This window comes from Eschrichtius robustus, chromosome 21, assembly GCF_028021215.1.
Source record: "Eschrichtius robustus isolate mEscRob2 chromosome 21, mEscRob2.pri, whole genome shotgun sequence".
NCBI lineage: Eukaryota > Metazoa > Chordata > Mammalia > Artiodactyla > Eschrichtiidae > Eschrichtius > Eschrichtius robustus.
In genome coordinates this window covers 13,953,159-13,968,489 of record NC_090844.1, presented here as the reverse complement: position 1 = coordinate 13,968,489, position 15,331 = coordinate 13,953,159, and the positions used below count along the sequence as shown (strand labels likewise).

Sequence of the window (15,331 nt, the reverse complement as noted above, 5' to 3'; positions counted from 1 at the left end):
TGCCGCCTTCAGACAGTTTTGCTAAATTCAAAAACACACTCATTATTTCTTAGAATACATTTGCTGGTTTTGATGAGCATTTTTTTTATGTTCAGGTTTAATCGTGTATTGTAGCTTCCTACTTTGAAGTTATCACTATTCACATACAACTTCTTATGTTTACTAACCCTAAGAAAGAGTTCCTTCATAATAAAGATACAGAAAATAATTTTCATGTGTAATCACTGTTTATATATCAAGAGATTATAGGTAACAAAAGCTCCCGTTTTTGAGTACACATTTGTATTTGCTTGTACGTACATAATATACATCTGGAAGAATAATCAACTGTTAATAATGGCTGCCTATAAGGAAGGGAGATTTTTTTCCCACTGCATATCCTTTTATATGTTTTTTTATTAAAGCCATGTGATTGTATAACCTGCATAAAAAGTTAGATTTAAAAATTATGATTAGAATGAATTTAAGGCAAACAAACCTTACACTACAGAGTTAGGTAGATTTAAGAGGGTCTCAAAAGCCATCTTCCTCAAAAACATTTTTCCCAGTACCCACCATGACTTAAATCCCCTGGTCAAAATACAATCAAATATTCTGAAGACAGTAAGTGTATTATGCCACTATCCACTATCAAATTATTGAGGATTAGTTTATCATATTAGCATAATAAAGGAAAGTCACAAAGAGGCTGTGTATAGTCTCCCTAAGTCTTGTTTCTTTTCCTTTTTCCCTCGAGTAACTAAATCAAGTCTGTTTTACTCAAAAGAACTTTTGTATTGGTAAAAGAACTCATTTAGAGATTCTAGAAGTCCTACCCAAGCCAAGTGGCACCATGGGTTGCTGTGTGAATGTTTATACTGTCTCTATAAACATCTGCTCTCCCCTCCAGTCTTCCCTATCAGTCTAATCTACTCAGAGCGAGAGGACCTTGACAGGGAGCATCTTGTTCACCCTTGATTCCTCCCCAACACTAAGAACACTGCCACGCACTTAACAGAAAGCAATTATCGAAGCTCTTAGTGACACCTACTGCAAGACTATGATCCCTTCTCTAGGGAACTGTGGTTGAAACTTCAAATCTAAAAATGTCAGTTGGATTCTCAAGTCTGTTCTCATCTCAAACAATAATCCATTCATTCAGGACAAAAATCCATCTACAGAGAACTTACTATGTGCCTGGCACTGACACTCAGCAACTAAGTAGGCCAAAAATGATCTCACGAGATCAGAAAAGCAGATATGCAGCAGATATTCAGTAAATGCGTACAAGATTTGATGAACTTCTTGAACTTTGTTATCTGTCTAAACTTGGAAAAGTCTTTAATGTTTTCTTCACATAGCAATGGACCTCAGTTTCCCATATGCTACTAATCGCCTGACTTGTGGACTTTCTTGCATCAGCCCTCCAATCCTCATTAGTTAACTGCTTATTTTTTAACTTAATGGGATGTAAATCAAGAAGTATCTAATAAAATACAATGTAAAAGAGAAAAATCCATAATTATGTGAATGATTAACTTTTTAAAATTTATTTATTTTATTTATTTTTGGCTGTGTTGGGTCTTCGTTGCTGCACACGGGCTTTCTCTAGTTGTGGCGAGCAGGGTTTACTCTCCGTTGCGGTGCGCGGGCTTCTCATTGTGGTGGTTTCTCTTGTTGCGGAGCACGGGCTCTAGGCGCGCAGGCTTCAGTAGTTGTGGCTCGCGGGCTTAGTTGCTCTGTGGCATGCGGGATCTTCCCGGACCAGGGCTCGAACCCGTGTCTCCTGCATTGGCAGGCGGATTCTTAACCACTGCGCCACCAGGGAAGCCCATGACTGACATTTAAAGAGAAGTTATTCCCTCTTATTCCTATCGCCAAAATGTAAGAAATTATTTCCCTTTTTTCCATTCTATGAAGATGCATTTAGATCCTGCTGGTCCAGTAATGAAAATAAGTTTTCTGAACTACTGATTCACTATTCCCACATTCTTCTTGCTGCTGCCCTGGTTAGATCATGTGCTAGGGTCAAGTAACTGTGGCGAGTGAATCTAAGGCTCTTGGTCCGCGTGAGTTAACTGGCCTGGCACAAGACCAAACTACGACCTTGGACTAGGAGCACCACACTCTGGCAGCCTCCTCAGCAGAGGCGGGCTAGCAGCTGCTGCCCAGGAGCAAGCCAGCCCCACAGCATCAGAGCTCCAGTCGGCTGGCCTACAACAAAGCCCAAGTGCTTCTAAAGTGGGGCCGCCCAGGTAGCAACTGTCAAGACTTCACCATCAACCTTGCTGACCTTACACAAAGTTTTTTTGCCACCTGAATATACCATTGGATGTTATTTCCACCCGAGATGAAAATTTAGTTTTACCACTTTAATCAATAGTGATTCCCAGCCAAGTAAAATCAAAATCCTTGCACATAAGAGATGCCCAGTAAATACTAGATTAACTGAAGGGGGAAAGCACAGAGTTAGTGACCGCAAACTGACATAATTTTCTTCGTTATCATCAGCAAACACTCACAAAAGATGTCAGTCATGGGTCCTAACTGCATAGAGTTGACAGCCAATAACTACCTTGCGAAGCATGCGGGAGCATTTGAACACTCCTAGACATGAAAACACCTTTTCCCTTTTAGTGTAGGCTTCTCTGGTTGCCTACTTTTAACAGTGTATGCATTTTTTTCCTCTATAGAAGGAAGCCAAGAAGGAAAAAAAAAGGAAAGAGAAGGAAGGAAAGATGGACAGATGGCATAGATTCCCATGTCTGACACGTCTAGCTGACACTAGAAGAACCCAAAATAGGTAAGAACAAATGAGGATTCTTTTCTTAATGCTGGATCAAAACTTCTGTAGTGAAGTAGTCACTGTATCATAAGAGGCACCATTTGGTTCACTCCAAAATAGCCTCCCCTCCACCTGTTAGATGACCAGTGTGGTCCAGCTCCTACCACCACAGAACGGACAGTTTATACTACACCACATGCTTATGCTTTCATTCATAAAGAACATTTTTTTAAAACCTTAAGCATAAATTATTGGAAATACAGCACAACAAAAGGCTTGCGTAAACTGCACTGGTACTGTAAATATATATATATAATTTTTTTTTTCTAACAATTTTTTTTAAAGACTTTATTTTATTTTTTTTATTAACCCATTAACTTTAATTAATTAATTAATTAATTAATTTTATTTTTGGCTGTGTTGGGTCTTCGTTTTTTCTGTGCGAGGGCTTTCTCTAGTTGTGGCAAGCGGGGGCCACTCTTCATCGCGGTGCGCGGGCCTCTCACTGTCGCGGCCTCTCTTGTTGCGGAGCACAGGCTCCAGACGCGCAGGCTCAGTAATTGTGGCTCACGGGCCCAGTTGCTCCGCGGCATGTGGGATCTTCCCAGACCAGGGCTCGAACCCGTGTCCCCTGCATTAGCAGGCAGATTCTCAACCACTGCGCCACCAGGGAAGCCCTATATATATAATTTTATGTGAATAACATGCATTTCAATTCTAAGTAACACAACCTAGAAAGTAAACATCCTAGTGTACTTATTTTCTTATTTAACATTGTAGGAATCTGAATTCAAAAAGAATGACCAATAATCTACTTTCCTTAAATCATACTTCACCTCTTCTACTGCCTGAAATCTTCGGGTAGTATACATGAGAGATTACACATGCTGCTTCATTTTCTGTCACCTTTAATGTAGTATTTTCTCTGCTTCCTCTACTAAAGCATCTTTCCGGATGATAACGCAAGTTTTACCAGAGGTACAAGTGAGCTAGGCGGTTTGAGGGGATGTATTTTCCAGGACAAGGGGAGGTAACCCACAACATGAGGCTTCCAAGCCCTCAGAGTGAGTTGCAATCCTACAGCTTTGATCCTGACCCCACCATCTAAACTTCCTGCCCTCACATACCAGGCACTCTTAATCACTTAACTCTTAGTTACTTTTGCTTTCATAAGCATTTACCACTATCCAAAAGTAACTCCATTTATTTATTGCCTGATTCCCCCATAAGTATATAGTCTCCAGAAAGCAGGGCTTTTGCCTTGTTGATTCAACCCCAGCTTCCAAAATAATACCTGGCTGGCATAAAATAATAAATACGTACTGAATGAATTACAACGTCTTACAATACTCTAAAGAATTCTAACGTCATTCACAGATCGATAAATCAACTAGTAAAATCTTGGGATCTTTATTTTTTTTTATCATTGTAGAGAAAAAGCAAGAGGAAAAATACACCTACTCACCAAGTCTTGCTAAATTAGATATGAAAAAATGGACAGCTGAGTGAAGGTTTTTAAGAGAAATAAACACAACTACGTAATTTGAGACCACTTATGAAAACAGAAGTTCCTGTTCCTTACTATATTGAATTGCTGCTCAGCTTACACAGTGAGGGTGCCCCACTCTTTTACCTACAACCCTTCAGCCATTATCTCAGCTCTGCATTCGGAACTGACACACTGAGGAAACGGTACTTTTGGTGAAGAGTGTGATGATTTTCACAAAAAAGTAAGCAGGTCATATCATAAGCAAACACAAAACCCAGGGGGTAATGACGCTTCCAACAAATATTCTTAGGAAGCTGAGCCACTGCCATTTCCCTTACCCCAGAGTGCTTGGTCAATTTAAGTTTAATGATAGTATCATTCAGTCAAGCAGGAAGAGTCAAGCTACGACAGAAGCAAGTTTCTTTTAAAGGGCGGTGAGACGGATGCTGGGAGGTAGGGGAAGCAGTGGTTTGGCACTAAGGAAGCGAAGAGCTCATTTAAAATACTGTCCTTCCCTATATTCCCTATATAACCACCGTTCTTTACTATATCGCCACACCTCACTGATGATAGCCTTCCTTTTGATGCAAAGTACAGTGATTTCGGGCATCCCCTTCCTAAATCACTGAAACTGCGATACTTAACATGGTGGAAGACAGGACAGCGTGGTAAAAAGTGTACCCAGGCTTGGGCATGAGGTACCGGGTGGGTGACCTAAGCCAAGTCAGCCCCTCTGCGCCAAGCTTCCTCGTCTGTAAAAGGGCATAAAGTCACCCCGACAGGGAACGGTTATCGGAACCCAAGGTAATGACCAGCCCAGGGCGCAGCGCCTGCGTACAGCGACCGCCGCGCTCCCCTGGCTCCCACTCGCCAGCTGCAGAGCCACAGCGAAGGTCTGGAAGGATTATTCAACTACCGAGGCTGGAAATGAGGATGGTGTCGAGCAACTACATCGCCTACTAACGTGCATCTCGGCAAACCCACGGAGCCCGGAGCCCGGAGCCCGCCCCGCGCGGGGGCCGAGGGGACGCGAGCCTCTCCCCGCCGGGCCGGCCCACCCCAAGCCCCGTTTCCCTCGGGCGTCCGCCGAGCCGGGCCAAGAAGACGGGCCCGCCGCGACCCCCGGCCCTCCCGGAGCTGGCGGCGGGCGCCGGAAGCGGGCGGGCCGGGCGAGGCCGCGGGCGGGCGCGCGCGGCGGCGGGGAGACCCGTACTCACCTCCGGCGGGCGGCGGGTGGCCGCGGCCAGCCGTCTCCAGGCGGCGGCGAAGTCGGGCGGCGGAGCTCGCGGGCTCCGGCAGACCAGGGAGAACAAGGTCCCCAGCAGGAAGGCGGCCGCAGCGCAGCCCAGGTACAGGCTGAGCCTGAGCAGGACGGTGCCCGGCCCCGCGCTTCCCGCTTCCCAGCAGCCGGGCCCCAGGAAGCAGAGGGACACGGCGGCGAGGGCGGCCACGGCCACCAGCGCCCGCCAGCTCCCGCCGCCAGGGCCCCCGGGGGCTGCCGCGTCCTCCCGGGAATCCGGCCGCCGCTCGCCTGGGGCGCCCGTGAGGCCGGCGCCGCTGCTGTCGGTGGCATCGGGGTGCATGCTGCTTCCTGGGCCGCTAAGGACAGGCACATCTCCCGCCCTGCTCTCCCCCGGCGCTGCCCTGGACGGTGGCCTCCAAGCGGCGCCTCCTCCCCTCGCCGCTCCCGCCGCTCTGGAGGCAGAGGGAGTCCGCGCTCATGCCCTCGCCGGCGGCCCACCGAGGGAACGGCTCCAACAGACGCCGCGGAGCTCCTCTCGGCGACCCCTCAGCGCCGCCACGCGGCGCCGCGCCCTCAGCTGCCCGGCCGGGCGTGCCCAGGTAGTCGGACCCGGCTGGGACTCGAGCCGGCCGGGTGGGGGCGGGGATGGGGGTGGGGGCGGCCGTGGAGTGCGTATCAGAAGGGGGCGGAGAGTCACAGCGTCCGGCTGAGCGATGGCTGGGAGGTGCCCGGCCCCGCCCCGCCCCGCCCGGCCGCCCACCCGCGGTGCGGGGGCGGGGTCCGACCCGCCGCTGCCCGGCGGGGAAGGGGCGCCGCCAATCCTGGCGAAAACTGCTCTTTCCTGGGCTCCTCCCCGCCCCTCCCCCAGGATACCGTCTGTTGATGGAAATTTTTGCTGCAGGTGTCAGAAGCATTTGTAATTCTCGAGCTCAGGTGATCCCTTAATCCTGTCCCCGCTCATCACTGATAAGTAACCTCCTAGCATGCTTACAGCCCGCAAAATTTCTGCGCCGTTTGCACCTGCTATTTAAATAGGCAACCGTTCCTGATCCTCACTTTTAACACAGTTCTCCGAACAACCTTCCCTTTCCCACGCAGCCGCCTCAGGAACGGAATCAGACAAATGTGGAGCAGTAGATGAAGCCTGCAATTCCTACTTACGGAAAGGCCCAAAAAAGTCTGCCTGGTGCCAGAGGGTGTGCACACCTGCCATAGTCACTGGCTCCAAGTCCCTGTATTTTTGTCGCCGACGATTCAGTACAAATGCTACTACCCACGCAAGTGAAAGTAGTCCAAATAATTTTGAGAGTACATATTTTCTTCTCCTAGCATGGTCCCAGCGTTAATATACAGATAATGCTTACTGAGAAGATGCCAACATGCGAAATACTAGAAATTAGGAACGCCAGCAAAGCAGCAGATGTATCTTTAATGAATAAAGGAATTCTAAAGACGTTAATGATAATTTAAAAGGGGGTGATAGAGAGGGCAAATCAACAATAAAAAGGGGAAGAAAGGGAAAGGGAGGTAAGTGGATGAGAGAAGTCGTGAAGGATACGGGAAACATTAAAAAGCAAAAGCCCAGAACTCTCTCCATGCAGCAGTCATGAAGAATTTCAACAGTTTAAAAGCGCTATTGTTTCCCAATAAATTGAGTTATATCCTGCTTCCCAGGAAACATAGTTAGGAAAAGTAAGCATTAAAATATATTTTCAAATACTGTGACTATACTGGGTTTTTCTATAAGGAATATCTGTCGTTTCAACAGAGGAAAAAAATATAACATTCATACAAAGTAAACTATTTAGTGGATATTTATTCTTTTAAAACAAAGTATTATCGAAGAGGTTATTAATCAAAAGAAGAAATACCAGTGTCCATAGACATACACAGCCCACCCATGTATTCACATCACTGTAATAAATTTCCCTGGAATGGCATGGATTTCAAGCGGGAGATGAAGTAGGAGGTCTAAAAAAAAGTATCCCTAATATTAAGCTCTAACAAAACAGCGTAGAAATGAATTATTTTATGTACCTATATAAAAACAAGTATGTTCACATTTGTCATTTTTTAAAAGTTTATTGTTTTTAATATTAGTATTCATGGACCACTCTATTCTTATTCCTTGTAAGTCAAAGACAAGGAGATAATGAGTGCCTTAGGCCAGATGTGACTTTGCCATGCCTAGGTAATTACAGGTGAGGACATCAAAAGAAGTTACTACCTTCCTGTCCTCCTTGTCTTCTCTTTTTTATTTTTAAATAAAGCAGTGTAACTGATTTTGAAGGAGCCCTTTTGCCTCTAAAATAGTTAATGTTCATCCCGCTGGGGCTCTTCAAAGTGTACCTACAATTCCAAATTATTTCAAATAAAGCATGGTAGCCTGTTATTACCGACACTCATATCCATATTTTTTGATCATTTACATGCCTGGGACAGTGGGCTGAGGGCTTTACATACTTTATATATAAAGTTTTCCAAAATATGGGTTTACCATAGTTGACAATAATAACTAACTGAGCACTTACTGTGTCAGATACTGTTCTAAACACTAGACATGCTTCATTTAATCTTCACAACAACCCCTAGAATGTTATCTCCATCTACCCATGAGGAAACTGAGGCACAGAAGGTAAAATAACTTGCTCAACGTTACAAAGCTAATAAACATCAGAGCTAGGATTTGGTTATCCACCCCGATGTGGTCTGGCTCTAGAGCTTGTGCATTTAAGCACTATGCCATGGTGCTTCGTAAAAACTATCTCGTTTTGTCATCCTATATTCCAGAGGAAAAAAACAGGGTTTAAATCCATGAGCTTAGTACCTGTATTCCATGCTTTTAAAAGTGTTTAGTTTTGTTGCTTTGTGAGTATGGCTTGTATCTTAGCCAGCCCCCTGACAAGTGCAAGGTGATTTATAATAATCACTAAGTCAGTAAAACCACAATCAGTAAAGGGGAAACTATCTTTTATTGAGAGCCCCGGTCTGTAACTCTTAAGACAATGATCTTTCCAACACACCTGTATATTGTTGCCAGGAATGCAGATCTGGAGAAATGTACACTCGTGGTCAGAAAACTTCCTTAAAGCATATGTCGTATTGCTAAGTCAGCATTGACAATTCAAACATTTACTTAACAAGTAGTAGTTGGGTTTCTACCCTGTGCAAGGTCTGAGGAACACTGAGAGGTGGTACGATATACAAGGGAGTGCCTGGGATCAGGAGGTATTGAGGGAGAAGTCAGGTATTAAATTAGAATCCGGTGTTCCCTCCCAGAAGTCGGTGTTGAGTCCTACCAGGTCTAAGTTAAAGACCAAATTAAGTAGAGATGCCTTATTTATATTCCTTATGGCCAGCATATTCTGACGGGTTATAATTAAATGCTCCACAGGCTATCTTCATTATTATGTAAGATGGGAATGGTGTCTGTCTGAACTCACTGGGATATTATAAGGACAAATTAAGTGAAAAATTGACATTTAAAATATTAGTGTAAACAGGTAGACAACACCCAATCTCTGTCAAAATATGTGATGCATCTTTCCCTTCACTATTTAGTATATTTCTCCTTAAATCCCCTGGCTCTCCTTGAAGGTAACCACAGGATTAGAGAGAAAACCACAGTATTTGCCTTTGACCACTTTGGGTAAAACTGTCAATAGGTATTAACATGAATCAAAAGACCTAGGTATCATTATAGTTTCTCCTAGTGATTCACTGCAAGACCCTAACAGGTCCGTTAACCTCTCTTTCCGGTAACTTTCAAGCAGAGTGTGGTTTACAGAAAATACATAAGTATGGCCAAACTTCAAAAAGTAAAAGTGAAAAAATTATAAAATACTTTAAAAACAAATGGTAGGGCTTCCCTGGTGGTGCAGTGGTTAAGAATCTCCCTGCCAATGCAGGGGACACGGGTTCGAGCCCTGGTCCGGGAAGATCCCACATGCCACAGAGCAACTAAGCCCATGTGCCACAACTACTGAGCCTGCGCTCTAGGGCCCGCGAGCCACAACTACTGAGCCCGCGCGCCTGGAGCCCGTGCTCTGCAACAAGAGACGCCACCGCAATGAGAAGCCCACGCACCGCAACAAGGAGTGGCCCCCGCTCACCGCAACTAGAGAAAGACCGCGAGCAGCAAAGAAGACGCAATGCAGCCAAAAAAATAAAATAAAATAACTAAAATAAATAAATTTATAAAAAAAGTAGTAGACTGTTAAAGCTTAAAGGAAACATACTGCAGCATTTAGAAGAGGAAGATGAAACTCTGAACAAAATTTTAGAACACAGATATATAAATTATGCTGAGTGGGGCTCCTTATTAGTAAGTAAAAATATTCATATTGGGAAACTTTCAGGCAGAAGTGTCTTTGTATTAATCTTCAAAGAGAGAGAATTACAAAGGAAAGTATTGTAAACTAAATTAGCTGGTATCAAGATAAAGAATTGACGAGGGTAGATCACACACAAAAAAAGGATAATTTCAATTTACTTAAGTTTTGACCTGAAATTTAGGGAAACAGTATGTCAATTATCTGCTGTTGTATAACAAACCACCACCAAATAACAACCATTTTATTTGCTTATGATTTTGTAGGTCAGCAACTGGGCTGGGGTCATTGGGCAGTTCTGTTCTTCTTGCCTGGGTCACTAACAATGCTGTCATCTCCTGGTGCATAAGCTGGGGCTGCTTGGGCTATGGAGCCTCCATTGAGATGGCTTGTCTCTGCTCACTGTGTTCTTATCCTCCAAGAGGTAGCTTGGGCTTCTTCACATGACAATCTCAGAGATGTGATATATACTACAAGTTCTTTTTAAGCTTTCGCTTGCGTTACGTTTGCTAACATCCCATTGGCCAAAGCAAATCATATGGCCCAACCAGGAGTTAAATAGGAGAGGGGGCCTAGGCGTGGATTTAAACATTGGGAGGTGTAATTCATTGGTTCCATTACTTTAACAACCCGCCACAATTTACTTTGACAGAATATACTAGTCAGTTTTTTTTTTTTTTTTTTTGGCTGCGTTGGGTCTTCATTTCTGTGCGAGGGCTTTCTCCAGTTACGGCAAGCGGGGGCCACTCTTCATCACGGTGCGCGGGCCTCTCTCACTAACGCGGCCTCTCTTGTTGCGGAGCACAGGCTCCAGACGCGCAGGCTCAGTAATTGTGGCTCACGGGCCCAGTTGCTCCGCGGCATGTGGGATCTTCCCAGAACCAGGGCTCGAACCCGTGTCCCCTGCATTGGCAGGCAGATTCTCAACCACTGCGCCATCAGGGAAGCCCTACTAGTCAGTTTTTGGTGGATCATCCGGCTGGTCACCAGAATCAGTAGCATCTAAGGACTTATCCCTCAAACATGTTAAAGTTCACATTTCTTGTTCCTGTTCTTGTTCATAATCTGCTTCCATCTACCTATGAGATAGAGAAAAGAGCCTGGATAAGGATAGGGACATAGGAGGCAGTGTACAACTGTGTTTGTCAGCTGGAAGTTTGGTGATGTAGCCGTTAGCTTTATTTTACCCTAATATTTTCAAGTTATGAAACACAAAGCATAAAAGAAAAATCTAAGCTCATTTAGATTTTGATATCCAGTATTATTGGACAGCAGATTATAGAGAAAGAAAATAAATTGTTTACTTTTTATCTAATTTCTCCAAAATATATGCATGCTGAAAAACTTTGAACTGACTTATATGCTGTTTCATATTTGTCATGAGCAGAGTAAAATATAAAGTAGGCAGCACACAATTATTACATGTACTTGCATAAATTAGGAAAGGATATTGAATATTTTAAGATTAACGCTATGCATTTAAGATTATATACAGCTTTTATACACTACCTAAAAGAAGTCAGTGTCTCTGATTTGTCATTTATTTGCTATAGGAAAGAGAACATATTTTGGGGAAGTAAAAATTAGTATTAGAGAATTAATCACAGTTCAGAACAGGGGTTGGCACAGAGTAGGCCCTTAATTTAAATATTTTTCAATGAATAAATGTTATCCTTCTAGGAAAATATATCTAGAATAATTGAACAGACAAAATAACAGTAATAAAAATATTTCATATTTGAACAGGAACTTGAACTTTCGGAAATCCTTTTTAAAACATATGTTTCTCACTACAACTCTATAAAGGAATATAGAGTTAAATATTAAAATCCCATTTTGCAGATGAGGGAACTGAGGTTCAAAAAAGTTACATGACTTGCCCAAAATCACATAGCTAGTTGGTGGTAGGACCTAAATTATAGGATTCTCCTTCATTATGCTATCCTTCAAATACAATAGTTAAAAGTAATGTTAAAGGACAAAACTGCTTTCTACATTACATGAAAATGTCCTTACAAAACCAATACAATAATAATGGCATTCATTTGGCTTTTTTCCTGGACACACCACAAGGCATGTGGGATCTTAGTTCCCTGACCAGGGATCCAAACCGCACCCCCTGCATTGGACTGCCAGGGAATTCCATACTTGGCTTTTAAATAGATTGTAAACTTCTGAAAGGCAGTACGTGACTTCTAGTCATTCTCTCACTCAGTCCAAAAATATTAGCCAGGGGCTTTGCTAGAAAGTAGTATAAAATACAGTCTCTGTCCTTGAAGAGCTCACAGTCTAATTGGGGTGGGGAAGGGAGGCATAAAGCAATGTAATACATATTATAAGAAAGGTATTACCGAGTTCTAGGGTGACAAGAGGAGAGCTACTATTTCTGCTTTGTGGGAGTTAAGGAAATTTCAAATGTTACCTTTCCTGGGAATCTAAGTCATTTTGCTTTCTGAGTTTCTTCTATTTATTATAGTGTTTAGGTATGTTGAACTAGCCTTTTAGATACTCAAAAGATATGGGACTACACTACACAATTTTTAAGCTGGTTTATAAACTTTAACACAGTAAATATTTCATCCTTCAAAACTTGATTCCTAAATTTAAAAAACAAAAAAGTCTTCCAATGGGTGTACATTTTCTCATAACCTAAAGGAAGTTTAGCATAGTGAAAAAACTGCCAGATAAAATGGAAGAGTCTTTTAATAGCTCTCTATAGAAATAGTCAAGCCTATATTGTTTCGGGAGGTTTACAAATAAGTGAGGAACAATTTTTAAAAAGGATAGGAGGGATAATATTTACATCTTTTCTGACAAAAGAGTACAGATTCAGTGAATCTGGGGAAAGACCTTTTTTCACCTATGAGTTGATGACCTCATATGAACTATGAAGAGGAACAAAGCAAATAAAATCTGTGTCCTGAAGGAGCTTATTTACAATATAGTTCATTAGTTCATTCATTCAATATAGACGCTCCTTCAGGAAAAGAAAATCAGGGAAAGGGCAAAACTTACAAATTCATAGCACAGAAAAGAGCCAAAATTAAAGCTTGAGATATAATAATCTTATTTTTTTATCATGGTAAAATATACACAAAATTTGCAATTTGTCATTTTTAATATAATTCAGTGGCATTAATGCTTTCACATTGTTGCACAACATCACCACTATCCATCCCCAGAATATTTTTGTCATTGCGTACTGAAACTCTGTACCCATTAAACAATAACTCCCCTTTCCCTTCTCCCCTTGGGAATTTCTATCCTAATTTCTGTTGCTATGACTTGCCTATTTTAGGTACCTCATGTAAGTGGAATCATATAATATTTGTCCTTTCCTGTCTAGTTTCTTTTATTTAGTGTAACGTTTTCAAGGTTCATCCATGTTGTAGGATGTGTCAGAATTTCGTTACTTTTTATGGCTGCATATTTCATTACTTGTATATACCACATTTTGTTTATCCAGTCATCTGTTGATGGACATTTGTTTATCCAGTCATCTGTTGATGGACATTTGGGTTGCTTCCATCTTTTGGAAGCATTATTGTGAATAATGCTGCTCTGAACATGGGTGTATAAATATCTGTTTGAGACTCTGCTTTCAGTTCTTCTGGGTATACATCCAGAAGTGAAATTGCTAGGTCAGATGGTAATTCTGTGTTCAATTTTTTGAGGAACTGCCATAGTTTTCCACAGTGGCAACACCATTTTACATTCCCAGGAGCAATGCACAAGGGTTCCTATCTCTCCCCATCTTTGCCAACCCTTGTTATTTTCTGTTTGTTTTGTTTTGTTTTGTTTTAATAGCCATCCCAATGTGTGCAAGGTGGTACCTCATGGTTCTAATTTGCATTCCCTAATGATTAATGATATTGAACACCTTTCCATGTGCTTATTGGCCATCTTCTTTGGAGAAATGGCTATTCAACTCCTTTGTATAATAAACTTCTGACCACAGGGTAGACAACCATCCCTGGAAAATGGTGTCAGCATAGTTTTTTCAAGCAAAATTAAGTGAAATCCTTCCTTTTAGCCTCCTAAAACGACAGAGAAATGATCCTCTGTGCTTGTTGGTAGTTACGACCAATAAGTACGAAATGCATAATGAAGAACAAAAATAGAGCCAATTTCTTAATGAGACTCCCTAGGATATGGGTAACCAGGAGTTCCTTTCCCTACACTTTCATGTAAAAAATATTGGGTACCTATTGTATTAATTTCCTGTTGCTGCCGTAACAAATTACTACAAACTTAGCAGTTTAAAACAACACAAATTTCTTCTCTTACCTTTCTGTAGGTCAAAATCTAAAATCAAGGTACGGGCTGGGCTGAATTTCTTCTGGAGGCTTCAAGGGGAGAATCCCCTTTCTTCCCTTTGTCAGCTTCCAGATGTGCCTTCAATTCTTGGCTCACTGCCCCTTACATCACTCCGACCTCTTGCTGCTTCTTTTTTAAAAAAAAATGTTTTTTAACCCAGTTTTATTGAGGTATAATTGACATATAACATTAAGGTGTACAACAAAATGATTTATGTACATATTACGAAATGATCACTGCAAGTCTAGTTAACATTGATTACCTCACATGTATACAAATTTCTTTTCCTTAGGATGAAAACTTTTAAGATCTATTCTTTCAGCTACTATCAAATATACAACAGGGTATTAACTATAGTCACCATGCTGTGTATTACAACCTCTTGCTTCTAGTGCCATGTCTTTTATTACTGACCCCGAATTTCTTGCCTCCCCTCGTATAAGGACCCTTATGATTGAGCTCACCTGGGATAACCTAGGTTGATTTGCCCATCTAAAGATCCTTAATCACAAAGTCCCTTTTGCCATGTAAAGCATCATATTCACAGGTTTGGGAATAGGAGGTGGGCATCTATGGGGCACCATTGTTCTACCACACCTACTATGTGCCTGCGAGTTCAAAAACGAAAAATTGCTGCATTCAATACATTGGACAGAAATCATTTTTCTTAGATTGTTTTAACTACCCATCTCATTTACCAGTAGTCAGAGGACTTTCTAATGTGTTACCAGCCCCTGGCCCATAAAGCTAACTAATTCTTTGAACTTAACTTTGCTGATAGAAATAATCACAGACACAGCCACTTCCGTATTTATTATCATTGCTGCTCTTCGGGTACAAGATAATTAAAGCAGCTTTCCCCATGACATCAGCCACTGCAACAACTAGGTCCACCCGCACTGCGGTTAACAGCCGAGAGGCAGCAGCAGTTAACACCCTGGAGGGGCACCGGGCAGCCGAGGGCGCGGAGATCACTCTCTTCCCGCGTCCCTTGCCATTCGAGAGGAGGGTCGTCGGGCAGGCCTCGCGCCCCACGCCGGCCGGAGCGGGGCCGGCCCGCCGCGCTCTGTGACGCCCGCCGCGAGGAGCGGCGCCGCGCGGGCCCTCTGGCACCGCCCGGTTCTCAAGGGACTCGCCGCGTGCCCCTACGACCTCTTTTCCCGTTCCGCTCTCTCCGCCTCCGGAAG

General features: G+C 43.0%; 1 protein-coding gene and 1 long non-coding RNA gene across 8 annotated transcripts in view; both read right to left on the bottom strand.

Moving 5' to 3' along the window:
• The window catches only part of SNX25 (sorting nexin 25), a 113,065-nt gene extending 106,961 nt beyond the window's left edge, over positions 1-6,104 (bottom strand). For all 7 annotated transcript variants that reach the window (XM_068532294.1, XM_068532290.1, XM_068532291.1 and 4 more), the window contains exon 1: positions 5,471-6,104. In XM_068532294.1, coding sequence (XP_068388395.1) covers positions 5,471-5,836 — 366 coding nt within the window. In that variant the 5' untranslated portion in view covers positions 5,837-6,104. The remainder of the gene's footprint in view (positions 1-5,470) is intronic.
• A 3,975-nt stretch (positions 6,105-10,079) lies between these two features.
• LOC137755949 (uncharacterized) lies at positions 10,080-15,212 on the bottom strand. The gene is made up of 3 exons (XR_011072132.1): positions 14,609-15,212; positions 14,115-14,273; positions 10,080-10,906 (listed from the first exon to the last, which is right to left on the bottom strand). It is a non-coding gene; the product is annotated as an uncharacterized lncRNA (long non-coding RNA).
• Between the last annotated feature and the right edge of the window lie 119 nt (positions 15,213-15,331).